Source organism: Lynx rufus, unplaced genomic scaffold (assembly GCF_022079265.1).
Source record: "Lynx rufus isolate CCGP_SWC_20201006 ecotype Redwood Valley unplaced genomic scaffold, mLynRuf1.p SCAF_5, whole genome shotgun sequence".
Classification (NCBI taxonomy): domain Eukaryota; kingdom Metazoa; phylum Chordata; class Mammalia; order Carnivora; family Felidae; genus Lynx; species Lynx rufus.
The window spans coordinates 25,866,014-25,885,225 of NW_025814867.1; the positions used below are offsets into that span (position 1 = coordinate 25,866,014).

Genomic DNA, 19,212 nt, shown 5'->3' on the forward strand with positions numbered 1-19,212 from the left:
CTTTTTTTTAGTCTCTGGTTCGGGAAATAAATTGGTTTCATAATTATTCCTAAATCATAGTTTACTACCTATTTCTACTCAGCAACCTGCCTTATTGACTGGTCTGGTAGAAGAAAGATAAAGGCCTCTTGTCGTCCTCTCTGCCAAAAGCACATCTTAATATCACCTCCGTGTTTTTTCCCTCTGACTTCTCAGAGGCAGCAGCCTTGAGTTTATTGTAGGGAAAGGGAAAGAGAAGAGAGATGGACAATGCCAACAAGAAGATGGGGCAGAGATTGGAATACCAGTATCCGTCAGAGGTTGAGATTTTATATTTGTAAGAGACCCTTATAAATTGGTATCCAATAAGGGAGTAACCAAACGCAGAATCTGACATGTAGTTGTTGCTAAATATTACTTAAATAAGTAAATGAGATAATAGGCTAACTAAATATTGGCCAAGAATGACTGAATGAGAACAAAGGATTGAGAGATGTGTAAATTATTTTTATAATTAATGTTCAGCTAAAGTTGATCAGAACTGTTTATAGTACCTTATATATATTGCCTTCTTGGAAAAACATAACCTCCTTGGAGACCGTGATCTTCAGTCTGTGGTATTCTCCATGTGTCTGGGTCAGTTAAGAGCAAAAATAACCTTAAGAAAAAATAAATAGTGATTCTTAGTGAAGGATTTTATAAAATATATGTCAAGGAAGTTTTATTTAACATAGAACTATTTCTTTGGTTTTTACTATTTGCTTTTTACCCTCAAAATAAAAAGCATAATTTGATGGTATTATTCACAAATGTTAATTTGTTATAAATTTTATAACTGATATCAAAGCCATTTCTATCAGTAGCACTTTGTTATGTTGGTTTATATCTAAAACTCTAATCTTGAAAGCACTAGTAAAATGTACTTTTTGTTTACAACAATATATCGCTTTGTACAATTTCATATATACCCAGAATAGTTAGGTACAGATAGATTTTGGGAGAAGTTAAATTATTTGACTATGTTTTTAGGTAGTGGCTCTTCAAAGAAAGAAAATCTATGGTAAAGACTTTGTAAATAAGAAAGTATTTTGGTAAATTTGGATAAAATAGATCATCCTCTGATTTATAAATTTTGTACTTTCAGGATTCGATTTATAGATTTTCTTGAAATAGGTTATGCCTAAAATGACTATATCACTACCAATAATCCTTTACCACTGCTCCCACAGACTGGTTATTGGGTGTTGCTCAGCAGAATCTACATAAATTCCACTGAGAGGTCACACACATAAACACACACACATGCACATTGAGATTACCCAAAGTTCTCCTGCCCTTAGAAAATTACATTAAATGTTAATTCTTGCACAAAAATCAAAAGAGCAACAGTGTTCAGCCCATACTGTTTAGGATTTGTGGTTTTATTTTAAGCCAATGTACTTTTTCTTTAGAGGTGTACTACTACTAAAGTGAATTAAATCATTAGTTTTCTCATGTCATATCAATGGTTTAGAGCCATAGCTACTAATATTTATTGCTTAAACGTTTTAATTCTCAGTGTCTACACCAAGCAGCCTAATGTATAGAAAGAACATGAGCTTTGGGGTCCAAAAGACCCAGTCTAAATCTTGGAGTTTCTATAGTATACCTCTTTGAGCCTGAGCAAGTAATTGCCAAGCAAAATCTTCTTTATCTGTAAGATTAGAAAGAAATGTACTTCTTAGAATTGTGGGGAAAACTGAGATCATGGGTATAAAAGAATCTAGCACTGTTTCTTAGAGCCTCTGTTTCCTTAAAGAATCAGAATCCCAGAGATCCTGTTTAATGCCATCATTTATTGACTCAGTGATTTGTTCCCTGAGAACTTTGTGGAAGCTATAAGCCACAGTAACCATTTTAGGATACCAGAGGCATCCTTTCAATAAGTGATTGTTTTGGAGGCTTAAACAGTAGCATTAAAGATTTATTTTTCTAAGTTGTGCTCATTTAATTCCCAGGTATAGGTCGAATAATAAGAGAATCTGGCATGATTTCATATATAATTCTGGCAAAGCAAGTATGAAATATTTTCTAAAAGAAAACACAAAATCCCATAGTTTCATATTACTATTATTCAGTAATATGTGTCTGTTGCTTTGTTTTTTTGATGATGACTTACTAATTTCCTATCAGCACCCCCAGGGAAAGTAATTTATATTTTGGAATTTTTGATACCTGACATTGGTTTTCTGCTATCCAAGAGCGATATAAGTATTTATAACTCTCCTCTGCCTTAATGTCCCTCTATCTTCAGTTTCAATAAATATTAGAAAAATACGTAAAATCTTTCTTGACTCATTCTACTCATTCTTTTAGTCACCCCCATTGTCCTAGTGTCTGCATTCTTTATAGACAGTCATGACTCAAATACATAGTTGCTGTCACAAGAAACATGTACTAAATATTAATTTAATGTACTAAATATTAATAAATAAAATTCTCTTTGCCAGTTGAAGAGAAATAGGGCTGTCTTTGAGCAAGATGGTTAAGGATCTCCTCCATACCCATGTGGTATGTATAAGAGAAGGAAAAGATTGGGGGGGTGGTTTTTTCTGATTATACATAAAGAAGAAATCCTCTTCATGCCTGTTCTCCTGAGATAACCACTATTAACCTGAATATTTCTGTGTGTGTATGTAGATCATTTCATGTCCATCATAGTCTAATCAAAGTTAAAGCCTTGGTATGTGCCTTTCCTTAGCCTTTTCTGTGTTCATGTAATTGTATATAAATGTTTTTATGAGTATATATATTTCACTGAGATCCACTTCTAAGGTGATAGTTGGCATTTTTCACAAAAATGGCATATTTTGACTTCTAATATCATTGTTTTGAACTTTATATAAATGGCATCATACAGTTCTTTGTGTAGAAGCTTTATAATCCTTAGATTTCTTCCCAAGTTACTTAATACTTTTATTGCCAAAATAAACCTATCTTTAAATTTCCTTTTGTTGTGGTACAGAGAAAATACATTTAGCTTTTGTACATGACTTTATATTCAGCAGGCTTGTGTAACTCATTTTGAAAATGTATGTAAGACAACATTGGGTTTGATAGTGGCTCTGCTACCTGTTGTGAGACTCGGGGCAAGTTACTTCACATCTCTCTACCCATTTTGTCTGTGAAATGGGGGAAATAGTCTGACCTAACTCAAATGGCCAAATAAGGTGTAGGATATCTGAATGCCTAGAACAGTATCTCTAATCTTCCGGTAAAGAATAGCTGTATTTTTTAAACTATGCTTGATATCTTTTTCTTTTTTCTTCTTTGATAAGAACAGACACTATTATACACCATAATGGGAGAAAATAGAGGAAGGAGGGCCTCTGGGAACAATGCCACATTCCCTGCCCTGGGCTGAGTGGGTCTTACCAAGAGCTCTGACCAGCCATGGGACTCATGGGTGGTAGGGGAAGAGTTCGAAATGTACTCTGGTTTAAATTATGTGCTTAACTGGAATGATACTTAATTTGTCTAACATATTAAATGAAGGAAACAATATGTAACAGTAAGAGCAGTTTATTACTTAGCTGTTTCACCATGAATATTGCTCCAGGTTTTGCATACAGCTTATGTTAAGGGAAAGAGAGATTAAAGAGAATATTCATCTTAAATTTTTTGACTTGTATAAAATCAGTGTGTGTGCTAATTTACAATTTCAGAAAAAGAAAAATTAGACTTTCTCCCCTCCATTTTATTTGCAAATTAAATGTGAGGTCCAGATATTCGAGATCACATAATTTGTGGTTCAGTATTTTGTAAGCACCCAGGTTAAAGTATCACTCTAATTCATTAATTCATGTGCTAAGGCATTCGGTAGCATGAAAGGAGCACTGGATAGAAAGAAAACCTAAGGTCTAGTCCTTGCTTTGCCATATGCTAGCCAAAAGATTTGGAACAAATGATTTGATTTTCGTGAGCCACAGTAATTTTTCCAGTTGTTAAAGGTAATGCTCATCTCACAAAGTAGTTAAGAAATTTTATATTGCTTAGCAAAATCTAAAAGGCATGCCAGTAGAAGGAATTTTATCATTTTGAATCAACCGTTAGCCTTTGTTTTGTTACAGGAGACCAATTATCTGAATAATGTGAATGTAAAAAATAAATAATATGATAAGAACTACCTACTGTATCTGTAACACTTAAATTATTTGAAACCATTCACTGCTTGGAAGGCAGCTACGCTCACCGCTATACCACCAACACTGCACTAATGCTGTATATTTAGACTAGTCACTATGGATAATGCCTTGAGATGTGCTTTCCTACTTCAGAAAGTAAACATGAACTTACCTACTTGTTTTGCCTTCCTTAAATAAATCTTTTTTTCAGTACTCATATATCAGCAAGTTATCTTAAAATAGTTTGTTCCACGGATAGAATCTTCCTGGTACTCAGGTCTCGGGAGAACTATTTCTGCTCTCTCGCTCTCTCTCTCTCTCTCTCTCTCTCTCTCTCACCTAGAGAACTTGATTAAAGATAGATATGCCCTTGTGTGAAATGTTTGTGCCTGCAAAGCAGTGAGACTGTCCTCCAGCCCTGCAGATCTTTTATGCATTCCAGTGAGCATTGACCTCTGAGTTGGATACCTAGGAAAACTGGATACAGTTTATGCCCTGCCTAGAACAATTTGTACAGGCTCCTCAGAGCTAATTTATGAACACCAAAAAATACCAGTCTTCTTACCTTAGAGTCAGATTGAGTTTGTTTGTTTGTTTTAATCACAATGATACCCAGTTCACCATGTTTGACTAATAATTTTAGCTGTACATAAATATAAAAATCCCACTTAAAAGCATAGACATTTGCTACCATTGAGGATAGTATAATAAATATAGATTCTGCAAGTAATTCCTAGGGGACTGAAAGGATTTTAAGCAATTCAGTATTAAAGAAATAAGGGTTGGCATTGAAAAGAATAGCCTGGGTAGATAATAGATAATATAGATAGATAAGAGATAGATGATAGTTATGTGTATGTATGATATAGTTACTGAAAGACCAATTACATTGCTTTAGAGTTTTGTTTTTGTGTAACTTCAGTATGCTTTTGGAAACTCGAATTTTTTCATAGTTTTTTTTTTTATTTTTTGTGTATATTTAACATACAGTGTTAAATTAATTTCAGGTGTACAATTTAGTGATTAAACTATTCCATACATTACCCATTGTTCATCATGACAAGTGCACTCCTTAAGGAAACTTCAATTTTTAACAAGGAATATTTGACTATAAATTGTCCCCCAGTAGTTGTATTAATATTTAGTTAATATTGCAGTCAGTATTGCAATATTAGACAAATTATCAATGAATAATTATGAACTTGGAATTTGAGCCTGAATGGAGTTTAGCTTCCTTAGTTGGATTTCTGCTCTATCCCCCATCTGTCAAATGAATAAACAGAGGCCATTTCACCATAAAGTTGAAATTTCTATTTGATTTGCTCAAGATCACTAGTATATAACAAGTTCTATGGACAGATCATTTAATTTGTAATTCAGTGCCCTTTGTTGCTGCAGTAACAATAACACGTAATAAAATTGTAACAAGTCATGAACCATATGATGCCTTTTAAAATTATTTTTCTCATGTTTTAATCGCACAGAAACGAAGTAAATCTACCATGGGAAGGTCTTTCTTGTTACCACCATACCACTTTCTACTGAGAACACCCTTCTCAGTCCTCTGATTCGAGATCATTGAAATCTGACCTTGTTTTCCTGAGATTTTTTTTTTTATATCCTTTCTTCAGCTTCCTAATGAGATCTTACACTCACTGTGTGTTCCAGATACGTCAGCAGTAATATTGCCAACATTGGATGTTCACCACCACTAAGTTTAATCCTGTCAGATATTGTTTGAGTGGAATAGGTGGTGCCATACATAGTGACTGTGTAAAAGACAGCCCGCAGGTACACTGAGCTTATTGACAGACTCTGGAGATACTCACTCTGAATGAATTTTCTTCATTCTTATGAACATTTTGCTTGTATTCTTACGATAGTTACAGTCAATGTCATTTAAAGACAAATTTATGTCGTGTAGATATATTTATGATTTTTACATTACTCAAGAAAAGAATTGTAAGAAATTGTAATTGTAAAAAAATAGTTTTTAGTTGCAGGCTGTTTTAATCCTTGGTAAAATGCAAGATTTAGAATTTTGAATGTGTTATTACTATATATAGGTGCCTGGAATACTTATTAAGAAATGATGCAAATCCAGGGATCCGTGACAAGCAAGGATACAATGCAGTTCATTATTCAGCTGCTTATGGTCACCGTCTATGTCTTCAGCTGGTAAGATTCCTGAATTCTTGTGGAAGGACTAATGTGATTTTATATTCTAATAACATATGAAAATGAGAATAAATGAATCAAGATACAAACTCTATCACTTTTTAATATTTTTAGAACCTATATACCTCTTAAATTCATACTTGCCTCAGTATCTCGCATTCCCTTTTCCCTTTCAAAAAGAAAGGAGAGAAGGGGAAAGTGGGTGATGGGCATTGAGGAGGGCACCTGTTGGGATGAGCACTGGGTGTTGTATGGAAACCAATTTGACAATAAGTTTCATACTTAAAAAAAAAAAAAAAGGAAAGAAAGGAGAAAATTAAATCTCTGGAGAGGGCTACTTATGTCCTTCCCTTATATTACCACATCACATTGGTGTAGCATTTCTCTTCCTTTAAATAAATGTTTTCTAGAAATTTCTAAAGAACTGTAACCATGTCTTCTGTGAGAGGAGGCCTTTTTTCCCACATATTTAGAGTTCTGAAAAGCCCGTTCTTTTTACAGCCTCTCCTGGTAGGGGAGACAATACTGCAAAGGAACTTTTTATTTCAGTTATGGTCTCATCCTTGAGTATATGCACCATTCACTCCATTTTGCCAAATCAAAGACAAGTTAAAAGATTCTGAAGTGTGTAACAAATGCTTCAAGTTAAAGGTTTCTTTATTTAGATTTACCTTATAAATTGTATTAAACTTCACTTCCCCTCAAAGAGAGTGAGTATTAAAGATTGAAAAAGCAGGTTGACATATTCAATATAGCACTTAAAACCTGCTATCAGAAATAACAGGTATTTTCTTAGGTTACTATGTATCTTGTAGACTAATATCTTAGACCCATGCATGTAGATTGTGGTCTGTTATACACTTGTTTATTTAAAAGACTCAATCTTGGGAGACAAAGGAAGCACAAGTTCAGAATAGAATTTAACAGAAGCCTTGTATAAATAGACCTGTAGTTAACATTTATCTCTAATATATATGAATACTTCCTAAGCTAAATATTCTTATTTTAAATTTTATTTCAGATTGCAAGCGAAACTCCTTTAGATGTTGTAAGTAATAATCAATATCCCCTTTACTATTCAGAGTATTATTTCTTTGCTCTCACTAGAGCTGAAGCCTGTTTTACACATTCCTAAGAACAAACATAGTGACAGAAATCATATGTGCAGGGGATGGGAAGGGGGTTCTTACTTGATGGTGAGTAAATAGCATTTCCCTCAAGCTAGTTTATAGCCCTCCCTCAGAGTTCTTATTCTGTGGTACTTACCACACATGCGTGATGATCTATTGTGTAAGGTTGCTGAGTGGAGTTTTTCATAATATAATGGACTAAGATTTTAAAATATAATGGTTCAAGTGTCAATTTTTACTCTAAAATTGATTTAAACTTGGGGGAGAGGGAGCAGGAATAACTGCTAGAATATATCCAAAAGTACCATTTCTGACATTTCAAATGCTTTTCCTTCCCAGTTAATGGAAACCTCGGGGACAGACATGCTGAGTGATTCAGACAATAGAGCGACAATAAGCCCTTTACATTTGGCTGTGAGTACTACCTTCACAGCCAACTTGATGGCTGGTTTACTGAAAATACCTCATATATGTTTGTTTGACTTAAACTAGTACCCATGTATGATGGTCCATGTATGATGATCATGAAATTAAAACTTAAGAATTTTTTTTAAATTCAGAGACTTCTTGAGTTCACTTTGTTATGTTTTGTTTTATTAAAAAAAAAAAATTGTGGTCTTTGGATTTCCCCCAAAGGCCTACTCTAAGGGAGAGAATATACCTGTGATGTGAATTTAAAAAAACACTGCCCTAAAGGAATGGCTTCTAACTTGCTAAACAGAACTGTATTTTCTGTGGTATTTCTACAACTTTTTGCTTACTTTTTGATCTTAGAGCACTAAGTGTGTGCTCACTGGTCCTTCAGTTACTCATGCTATAGGATTTGGGGCACCTGGATGGTTCAGTCAGTTAAGTGTCCACTCTTGGTTTTGGCTCAGGTCGTTGTCTCGCAGTTCATGAGATTGAGCACTGTGTCTGGCTCCATGATGACAGTGCAGAGCCTGCTTGGGATTCTCTGTCTCCCTCTCTGTGCCCCCCCCCCTCAAAAATAAATAAACTTATAAAAAAAAGAAACCTCTGAATTTTTCCTCTTACTGATTAGTCCCTAAGAGGAGAAGGTTAGCGAAGTATAACAATTCTTTAAATCAAATGTGGGAATGAATTACTTTAGGAAATTTCAAGTAGGGCCCAGTCTAGTTCTTTTTGTGCTACAAGAAGAGTCTATTTTTGGAACAGAGCACATTAACAGTTGCTGGGGGTGAGAAAGAGACTAAGAGTCAGGAGACTCCGATATAGTCACCGGCCTTTTGGGAGACTTCTGGTTTTAAATATAGTAAAATGCTTATAAGGAGGGTGTATACTTAAGTTAATGGATCACTACAAGTTCAGTGATCCATTTAATTGTTTCTTCTTATATATGCTATTATTTTTTATAATACTCTCCTTGCGTATTTCATAACACCAACACACGTTCATTGAATTTTCTTGCCCTTTTCCTCACTAGTACTTCCTGCCATTTCCTAAATAACTAGGGAGGCATGCTGCAGCTTCTTGCTTCCTTGCCCTGTGGATCTTTGGAAATACTATGTACTCTCCCAGACGTGCCCAGTAAATAAGTCCTGTGAAAGGGCAGAGCCAACGTGGAGAAAACAACCATTTTACTGTTGGTGGCGAGAGATGCAGTCTGAGCAGATGGCAAGGCAGTTCTTCCTGCTCCGTCACCACCATTCTTACACTAGCACTGTCCCTTCCTGAGCATCTACTAGGTGCCACACTAAGCATTTTGCCAAGTTTATGAATACGTTACTTCAGAAACTAGGTTTTTTGTTTTGGGGTGGGGGGGGGTTGCTAGGTTTTTACTCCATGGCTATTATGAATAGTGGTGCAAAATATGAACATGGCTATGCTAAATAGTGGTTTTAAGCTGAAATGGAACGAATTTTGTTAAAATTTAGTAAATTAGGCTCAGTGAACTGTGATTATATCACCACTTTCACATTATATATCTGTTCCTAGGAGGTTTTCAGAAACAACTCGAAGTGCTTTTTTACCCTTCCAAACTCACCCCATCCAACACCTTAGTGCTGTGAAAACACACCAGCTTGAGGCTTAAGGAAACTGGTCTTGGTTCTTATCTTTGTACATACTGTGTGTACAAATTCGTTGTCTCAGTCCTATACAAGGACATCCTGACGGGAGGCTCTCTGGCAACTCGTCATGGCTTCTTGTCATCCTTATTGTGTCTCTTCTTGTTATACACTCCTAGTGTCTTATACGTATGCTGTATCTCTCACATTTCTTTCTGTTAATAGCATCATCTCATTGACCAGGTTATTACGGAACAAGATTAGATGTGATCCTAGGATGGTAGAGTTCCATAATCTCCAGTTACTTTAATCTTCAAGGTGGTCAAGAAACTCTGTAGGTGGTGAGAAACATCAAAGAGACCAGTAAGGCCCAGAGCAACTTTACCTCTTTCTGGTACTTTCCGACATTTTCTGCAAGAAATAACTTTACAGCCCTTTGCTGCAGTGTGGGGCCCATTTCTGGCTAAGTGGATGTTTTCAGATTTAGCTCAAGTATGGTACAGTTTTACATTTTTCAGTTCCCAGTGAAAAGTTCACCTGTGATAACAGACTGCTAAGCTGTAGGTCTGAATGGTGTCAGAAATGACTTGTAAAAGTCCTTTAGCTACAAAGTGGTAATATGAGTGAACTAGAGACAACATTCCTTTTGTGCCAGAACTGGGTCTTGTTAATTGCTTTAGGTCTTGCTCAGCATCTAGTCCAACGAGAGTAATAGATGTTCAGTTGATATGTTGGTTTTTGAAATGAATTACCTGGAAAGCTTCTTCCTCAACTGTGATAAAGAAGAGGACTTCATTTTGACAAATCTTTAAAAATTTTCGTGTTCTCTTTGTACAGCTAAGACAGAACTTGGCACATGGCAGTTACTCAAGCCAGATTTAGTCTGTCTGTTTTTGTGCTAAAACAAATGTTTATTTTTTTAGATATAGCATGTTATGAGGTAAGGATAGTTACTTTAATTTGAGAAATCAGAAGACTTAAGTATTAACTTCAGTTGCTGGCCATCTCTATAATTTAAGTATAGTCAAATTTTATCAGGGAGTTAAGTGGAGCACTGAATTGTGATTAAGAACACAGGCTTTGAGGGGTGCCTGGGTGACTCAGTCAGTTAAGCGTGCGACTTCAGCTCAGGTCATGATCTCACAGTTCGTGAGTTTGAGCCCTGCGTCGGGCTCTGTGTTGACAGCTCAGAGCCTGGAACCTGCTTTGGATTCTGTGTCTGTCTCCCTCTGTCTCTGCCCCTCCTCCCCTGCTTGTGCTCTGTCTCTCTCTTTCTCAAAAATAAATAAACATTAAAAAAAAAAAAAAAACTTTTAAAAGAAGAAAAAAAGAACACAGGCTTTGGAATTATAGACTTAGGATGAAAGTTTTAATTGGATCTGTGTTACACTTTCATTGAATGCTATGAATCAGAAAGTTGTATACTAGTGATAAAATCACCTGTCATTTGAACATTTATTTTCTGCAGTATACCTGTTCTCTAACATATACTCTAACATTGTACTATTTGGTTATTAGAAATACTTACAGTTAAGTTTTCTGGATTCTCAATAATGCAAGTTTTGTATTATCTCAAATATAATAATAATGTGAAGACAAGTTTACTTCCTTTGTTTTCAAAGACATCTGAGAAGTCAGTCTAAATATGTATTTTTTTTAATTTATATTTTTATTTATTCCTAGGCCTATCATGGTCACCACCAAGCACTGGAAGTGTTGGTACAGTCTTTGTTAGATCTTGATGTGAGAAACAGTAGTGGAAGAACACCCTTAGATCTTGCAGCCTTTAAGGGCCATGTTGAATGTGTGGATGTACTCATTAATCAGGGAGCCTCCATTTTAGTAAAAGATTACGTTTTGAAGAGAACACCTATACATGCAGCAGGTATGTCAAATATTACGCATGATTTTATTTACCACTTTCTATCTAATATTCTTTTCTTTTTCAGTTTTTCGTATGTTATACTCCTGGTAATTATTTTAATAATCTTGACTTTGAAAGGTCGAATGATTTTTCTCTCAGGGAAAAGCCAACAGCAAGATTATAATTGCTTTAAAAAATCATTGTCTACCTTAGAAGTTGGATTTATGTAATAGTCTAACTTCTGAAGTACTTTATCAACAAAACAATACAATATTTTTTACTTCTTTTTGATGGAAATTATTTTGGATTAGTATGTGCTTTCATTTAACGGTTGACAATTTTGACTTATTGTACCAGAGTACTACATTTAACGTGTATTCACACAGGAGTTATAGAGCACCTACTTTATGCAAGATCTACTCCACGGTGTGATTTTGTGATGTTGCAAATGTGTCAGAATGCAAAATTGTGTAACCATGTCATTGTGAGGACTTGGTAGCTGTGTATCTCTAGCAGATACAGATTCCTGACTCTCCACAGGAATTACTACAAGTCAGTATTCATTTTAAATAACTAAGACTAGGGGTGTCTGGGTGGCTCAGTCGGTTAAACGTCCAACTTGAGCTCAGATCATGATCTCAGGGTTCATGAGTTCGAGCCCCGCATTGGGCTCTCTACTGACAGTGCGGAGCCTGTGTCAGATCCTCTGTCCCCCTCTCTCTACCCCTTCTCCTCTCTCTCTCTCTTTCTCTTTCTCTTTGAAAAATAAAAGCATTTAAAAAATTAAAAACTAAATACATAAATATATAAATAAATAAAACTAACTTAAAAAGGGGTAGGAGGTGCCTGGGTGGCTCAGTGGGTTAAGTGTCTGACTCTTGATTTCAGCTCAGGTCATGATCTCACAGTCCTAAGATCAAGTCCTGCCTCAGGCTCTACACTGACAGCACAGAACCTGCTTGGGATTCTCTCTCTTTCTCTTTCTCTCTCTCTTTCTCTTTCTGCCCCTCCCCTGCTTGTGCTCTCTCACATTCTCCCTCTCTCTTACTCTCTCTCTGTCTCTCTCTCTCAAAATAAATAGACTTAAAAGAATAAAACAAATAAGACTGGTCCACTGGAAGGAATCCTAGCCAAGTATTTTTTTTTCACCCCCCACTACTGAATTTTGCAGAGGATTTAACTTACCTTAAAACCTTACTATTTTCTTCTTTATGTGATTAGATACATTTCACTTAGTCTGTTTTTGTAGAGTGATTTTTAAGAACCACATTTTAATATGGGTTTTGAACTTCTAGTCCTTTAGGAAACTTGCCTTTTTGAAGACTAGGTAGGTAGGTAACACCCTCTGTTGCTCCAGAGCAGCCTTTCAGAAACTGTTAGATCTTTAAGCAGGACTCAAAAACAAAAAATTTTTAAGTGGAATAAAATGCCTATAAATGTGTGTATATTGTTATATGGTAAGAATTAAGTCAAAATGCTGCCATTTTCTGTTATCTTATTCTGAAAAAGAATGAAGTTATATATCATTCTGCAACTTGAAAAATTATGCCGTAAGCACAGATCATTTGAAGAGCTGATTTAAAGCTTTTATGGAGTGGTTTGCACTCTTTATAGATAAATATTGAACCAAGACACTAGCCAGTCCCTCAGAAGTAGCTAACCAATGTCATATAGTCTATAAATTCTATCCAGTGAAACAGCTGCAGTTTACTGTTGGTGCCAACCTATTCAGTAAACACAAGCTTTGGTTCTACACATGTCTTTCAAATTAGGAGATTGCTAGGGAGTACTGTACTCATAAGTCATGAAGAGAACACTGTGATCTTTTATTTTTTTTCTGAAAGTGAGCCAGTTTTCTCCAGTGGTACTATGCTTGATATTTTAGATATTGAACTTAGAAAACACAAAAACTCCTCAGTAGCTGCTGTGTACTGAGTGCAAGTGAGTCACTTAAAGAAACGGTGGGCTGGGACACCTGGGTGGCTCAGTTGGTTGAGCATCCAACTCTTGATTTCAGCTCAGGTGATGATCCCAGGGTTGTGGGATCGAGCTCTGAATTGGGTTCTGAGCTGAGCATGGAGCTTGCTTAAGATTCTATTCTATTCTATTCTATTCTATTCTATTCTATTCTATTCTATTCTATTCTCTCTCAAATAAATAAATAAATAGCAGTTAAAAAAAATAAAGAAATGGTGGGTCAAACAATTTCCTCCACACATCCCCAGGTGGGATGCTTCAGTGACAGCTGTTATTGATTACTATGAGAGTTGCTGGCTGAGTGTGGCATACAGATGTGGAGTGATGTTGTTACCACAAATCTTAATTGCTATTAGAATTTAATATAGCTGTTAGAAGTTACTGTAGAATATTAGGCACCTAGCTTGCTTTCACTAATTTGTCATTTCGAGGCGCTTGGGTGGCTCAGTTGTTTTAAACATCCGACTTTGACTCAGGTCATGATTTCGTGGTCTGTGAGTTTGAGCCCCATGTAAGGCTCTGTGTTGACAGCTCAGAGCCTGGAGCCTGCTTTGGATTCTGTCTCCCTTTCTCTCTTCCCCTCCTACACTCCAACGCCCACGCGCGTGCGCTTGCTCTCTCAAAAATAAACATTAAAAAATATTGTCATCTTTTAATTAGGAAGAATAGTGACAGATATTCCTTTTTGCATCATTACGTGACTTACATATTTCTTTCAACTTCAGATTTTATGATATTATGGGAAGGACCTGAATTTTGCAGAGGATTTAATTTACCTTAAAAGCTTATTATTTTCTTTTGGTTATTTCTACTTTATACCATTGCCCATTTTATGTATTTGGACATATAAATGCATTCTTTAGAGAGATCATTTTTTCTTTTATTGTATATGTATCAGTTGGAATTCTCATAGTACCCAACTAAAAGGTGGCATAAGTGACAAGAGTTTTAACCTCTTACATAAAATGTTCAGAGGTAGAGTCAGTTCCAGGATTGACTGATTCAGCAGTGGTATCAGAACTCTCTATTATTCTCTTGCCTTTGCAGTCATGGCACAGAATGGCTACTGCTTCTTTACGGTAACACCTCTGAAATCAGGAAAAGGAGGAGGACTTGTCATTATCAGGGATAAAAATATTTCCCAGAAGCCTTCAGACTTAGCATCTCAGTGGTCAGAACTGGATCAGCACTTATCTTGGAAGCTGTCATTGGCAGAGAACAGAGTTGTGATGGACTTGATCTAATCATGGTTTCATCCCTTGGCTGAAGGCATTCCCTTGACCACATTGCCACCACCAAAACCAGATAAAACGAGCGTTATAATACCAGGGCAGATGGTGAGGGATGGCTATGGCCATAATTAACCATGAGGAATTGATACCTGTAGTCAGTTTCACCAACAAAGGCAATATAAAACTTTGTATCTATATATTTTTCTCTTAGACTATTAAATTCAATGAAACTATTCCACAGTTATATCCAGAAAATGTGCTCTATGATAGAAATTTTCTATTTTATCATTATAATTACTGAAATTTTAAAATACCACTTTACAGCAACAAATGGTCATTCAGAGTGCTTACGGCTACTAATAGGAAATGCAGAACCACAGAATGCAGTTGACATTCAAGATGGAAATGGACAGTAAGTTTTAATAATTTTTAAATTATTTTCAAGATGTGTGTTAATCTTCATACTTGTAACCCTAAAAGTCTGTCATACTATGTAACTGAGTAACAACAGATACAGTTTTCTCACTTTAAGTATACTTTAGAAGTTGTATCACAAAAAGGCATATTTAGAAAACAGGAGTTTGTTTTTCATGGAGTAGTCTTAAGTTGTAACGCTGAACCTATTATTACTCTTGTTGCTCAGGACTCCTCTGATGCTGTCTGTTCTCAACGGGCACACGGACTGTGTTTACTCACTGCTGAACAAAGGAGCAAATGTAGATGCCAAAGATAAATGGGGAAGGACAGCATTGCATAGAGGGGTAAGCAAAAATATTCCCATTGCCTTTCAAAAATTTCTTAGGATCTCCTTTTGCCTAAAACTGAACTAGGCTATGTTTGTTCTTCTTCATTAAATTTCTCCCAGATAGTCTTTACTCTTTCTTTTAGTATTACAGTTTTTGAGTGCGAATTTTAAACAGCTGTAAAACACAACTTAATCCAGGAAACAGTAATGTTGGAACAAAATTTTAAAAACCTAAGACCTAAGTAGAATTAATGTCAATTTTACTTTTTCTCATCACAACTATTTTCTTACACATTTTTGTCTTTTTCACCTTTGAACCTTTCACCTTTTTACCTTGTTTTCACTGATTTATAAGTTCCTTTGTTCCTGTTTTTTGTAATATGTGTATTTTGACAAAGTTAATGCTTTTGATAAACTTTTAGGCAAATTTCAATAAAAATATTGAATTACTCAAAAAATGATAAATGCTTTGATTGATGGTAGAATATGGGAAATACGGACTTCAAAAGTTTTTAATTAGCAAAAATTGGCATGTTACCCAAGATGACATATTCAACTACCTGCAAACAATTTTTCTTTCAGGCAGTTACAGGCCATGAAGAATGTGTAGATGCATTACTTCAACATGGTGCTAAGTGCTTATTTCGAGATAGCAGGGGCCGGACACCTATACACTTATCAGCTGCCTGTGGACACATTGGTGTTCTTGGAGCCCTTTTGCAGTCAGCAGCATCTGTGGATGCAAATCCAGCCATAGCAGACAATCATGGATATACAGCACTTCATTGGGCTTGCTACAATGGTTAAGTATACACATGCAAATCTACATTAAGTACCATTAATGCACCAAGTAGAGACAAGAAACTCTAGTATATAGCACTCTGATATTCATGAATATTTGTAAGGCAAAATGTAAGATCGGTAGGAAGCATAGACATCATCTACTACATAGTTCTAGCTTACTCCTATCCCTTGTCATGCTAAAGCCAAGACATTAGTTTGTCAAAGATCTTTTGAGATAAGCTTTCATTAAGTCTGAATTTTTTCTAAATCTTTGCTTCAACAGGTATTTTGCATTTTTAACATACTTTTATAACATGTGTGATGTCTTTTGTATAGTATGCTTGTAGTTTGATTATGTTCTTTTACTTTCTAAGTGCACTTGTGTTAGGCAAAAAAAGGTGGAGAAAATGAAACTGTATCACATTCTGAACCGAAATCTGTGCATGTTTTCAGAGCATATTGCGAGATAAGATCCTTATGTCAATAGTAACATGTATGCTCAACATTTTAAGGGAATAAAATTCTAGCAGATCACAGAAGTAGAAACTTCAGAAACTTCTATTGTTAACTTCGCTGCATAGTTAGAACACACATACTTTTAGCTTCCTAGAGGCTCACAGCCAGATACTCCTTTTATAGGTAAGCTCACTTCACTCAGAGAAGTATAGAGCTATGTTTAAGGTATAAATGTTCAAAATGGAGTTTGGCTTATGAAATATCACTAAAATAAGTAATGAGGCGTGTTGAGAGAGAATGATTTTTGCCTTGTGTAGGGCCACAGATTTGATCATGTTATAAAATGCTAAGATACATGACATACATTCCAGACATCAGTTCTGTCAAATTTTGGGCTTTGGGCTTAGCCAGGGATATGAAGATTTTTATTTGTTTTGAATTTCATTGCAGCATTCAGATTACTATTAGTTGTGAGGAGCATACCTAGAAAAAACTAGTTCATAATCATAACAACTTTCCCTCAAAATGTTAAGAAAATATAAATTGCCTCTTGATATAAATGTTGACGTGCTTAAAAAAGTTAAGTATAGTATCTGTTCTAAAATTCAGCTGTCTGCTTTATGAGAGAGTTTAGGTTTCTCTCTTTCTGTACTGTGCTGCTTCATCGTTCTTCATTGGAGCCATTTTGAGGTTTTTGTTTTTGTTTGTTTTTGTTTTGTTTTTAACTTATTTTGAGAGAGATAAAGAACAAGCGGGGGAGGGAGGGAGGGAGGGAGAGAGAGAGAGAGAGAGAGAATGAATGAATGAATCCCAAGCAGGCTCTGCACTGTCAGCTCAGAGCCTGATGTGGGGCTCAAACTCACAAACTGTGAGATTATGTATGACCTGAGCTGAAACCAAGAGTCAGATGTTTAACCTACTGAGCCACCTAGGCACCCCCTACTGGAGCCATTTTGACAAATAATGTTATTGAGTTATGGTAAAAGAAGAGAAACCTGAATCTTGCAAAATTATAGTTTAAATGTTTTCATAAGTATTTTATAGATGCAGTATTTGAATGCTTATATTAATCCTTGTGCCAGAATTGAGAGTTCTAATCTTTTGCTGTGCGAAAGTTTTGATCTCTTCTTAAGGATTGTTCTGTGATTGCTGTTGGGCATCCATCATCTCTGGGTACTGATGGTACCATCAAAACTTGAATAGTTCAATGTATTACTAATTCACAAGCTTAGTTTAGTCAGTTTCATTTTTACTGCCTCAGATCCCTAGCCAGAACAGTTTTGTTGAAAATTAAAACCTTTGGGATTTTAGATTCTCTTTTTCCCTTTTAACTCAGTAAAGTTGGTATTTAATGAGTAGAGTGAAGTGGCCAAATATTCAGGCTGAAGTCCAGAGTCAAAAAAGATACTGTATTTTGCCATTGGAATTTGATTTGTTTTTATGATGTAACTTGACATCTTCGCAAGTAGAGGAAAACCAAAACCATCTAATATAGTAGGGATACACCTTATGGATGTGAATTTTATTTAAGAAATGAAAGTGTTTTGAAGCAGACTTTTATTGCTTGATTTTTTTTTTAAACATATCAGAATTAACCATTGGAAAAATCACACAGTAAGCTATCTGTCCTCAGGCAGAGTATTTAGTGTGAATACATTGCTGTAACTATCCTTTGGAGAGTTGCTGTCTAGTACATTTCTTATCAGATCTTTATGAAGAACATGGTTTCCCTAAAGTGAATTCCTGCTGTATTACTGCTGAATTTAGACTCTAAACATGTTGTGTACAAGAGACAAAATAGACAAAATTTTGCATGAGCTTCATGCCTGGTTGCCATTTAAGGATCGTAACAGATGTGTCTAATTTCCAGACTGTAGCAAAATTGTGATGATTCTGAATTGAGCTGGAATGAATTAGATGTGTATTGGCTATATGCAATAAGAGACCATACAGACAGTCTAAAATTAATACCATATTTATAGCCAAAAGCCTATTTTATAGTTTGGTGTTCTGAGAGTAGAATATATAAAATGGTTTTACTTCCGCTAGTAATTATTGTATAGCTAAAAACAAAACTGGATGCACTCCAGTAGACCAGAAAACAACCTTTGTCTAAAAATTAAAATGGAATGATGACAAAGTATTAAAAAAGAATTGGTTATACATGCTAAGTTTTAGAGTTCCAGATTTCCAGTTTATGTAGTCATTCAATCACAGGACACTCTTAAGGGTATTTATATTATCCCTTTGTTGCTTTTAAAAATTTGTAAATTTTTGTGAAGCTCTATGTATCCTCAGAATATCCCTCTGAAACATGAAGAGACCAGTTTTTTCATCCTTCCATAAACAAGGACACAAAGTGATGAGTTTTCACCTTGATATGATTGCTGGAGATAATCCATAGCCCAGAACTGTGTCTTTGCAGTATGCAGTCTGCTCAGATAGTGATTCTCAAACCTTTCAGTCTCAGGACCTGGGAGTTAGAACTATTAATATTTACTATATTGGAAATGAGAACAGAAATTTAAGAATATTTATTAATTAAAGTAATCCATCAAATGTTAATATAAATAACATTTTATAAAAAACATATTTATAATATAAATAACATTATGAAAACATTTTATAATATAAAATAACATTTTTTTTTTAATTTTTTTTTCAACGTTTATTTATTT

At 35.3% G+C, this 19,212-nt stretch overlaps 1 protein-coding gene across 5 annotated transcripts in view; it reads left to right on the plus strand.

Annotated features, from left to right (window-relative positions):
• ANKRD28 (ankyrin repeat domain 28) overlaps positions 1-19,212 on the plus strand; it is a 200,480-nt gene that overhangs the window by 164,906 nt on the left and 16,362 nt on the right. For all 5 annotated transcript variants that reach the window (XM_047098956.1, XM_047098955.1, XM_047098954.1 and 2 more), the window contains 7 exons: positions 6,209-6,320; positions 7,342-7,368; positions 7,790-7,864; positions 11,161-11,362; positions 14,875-14,962; positions 15,194-15,311; positions 15,878-16,097. In XM_047098956.1, coding sequence (XP_046954912.1) covers positions 6,209-6,320; positions 7,342-7,368; positions 7,790-7,864; positions 11,161-11,362; positions 14,875-14,962; positions 15,194-15,311; positions 15,878-16,097 — 842 coding nt within the window. The remainder of the gene's footprint in view (positions 1-6,208; positions 6,321-7,341; positions 7,369-7,789; positions 7,865-11,160; positions 11,363-14,874; positions 14,963-15,193; positions 15,312-15,877; positions 16,098-19,212) is intronic.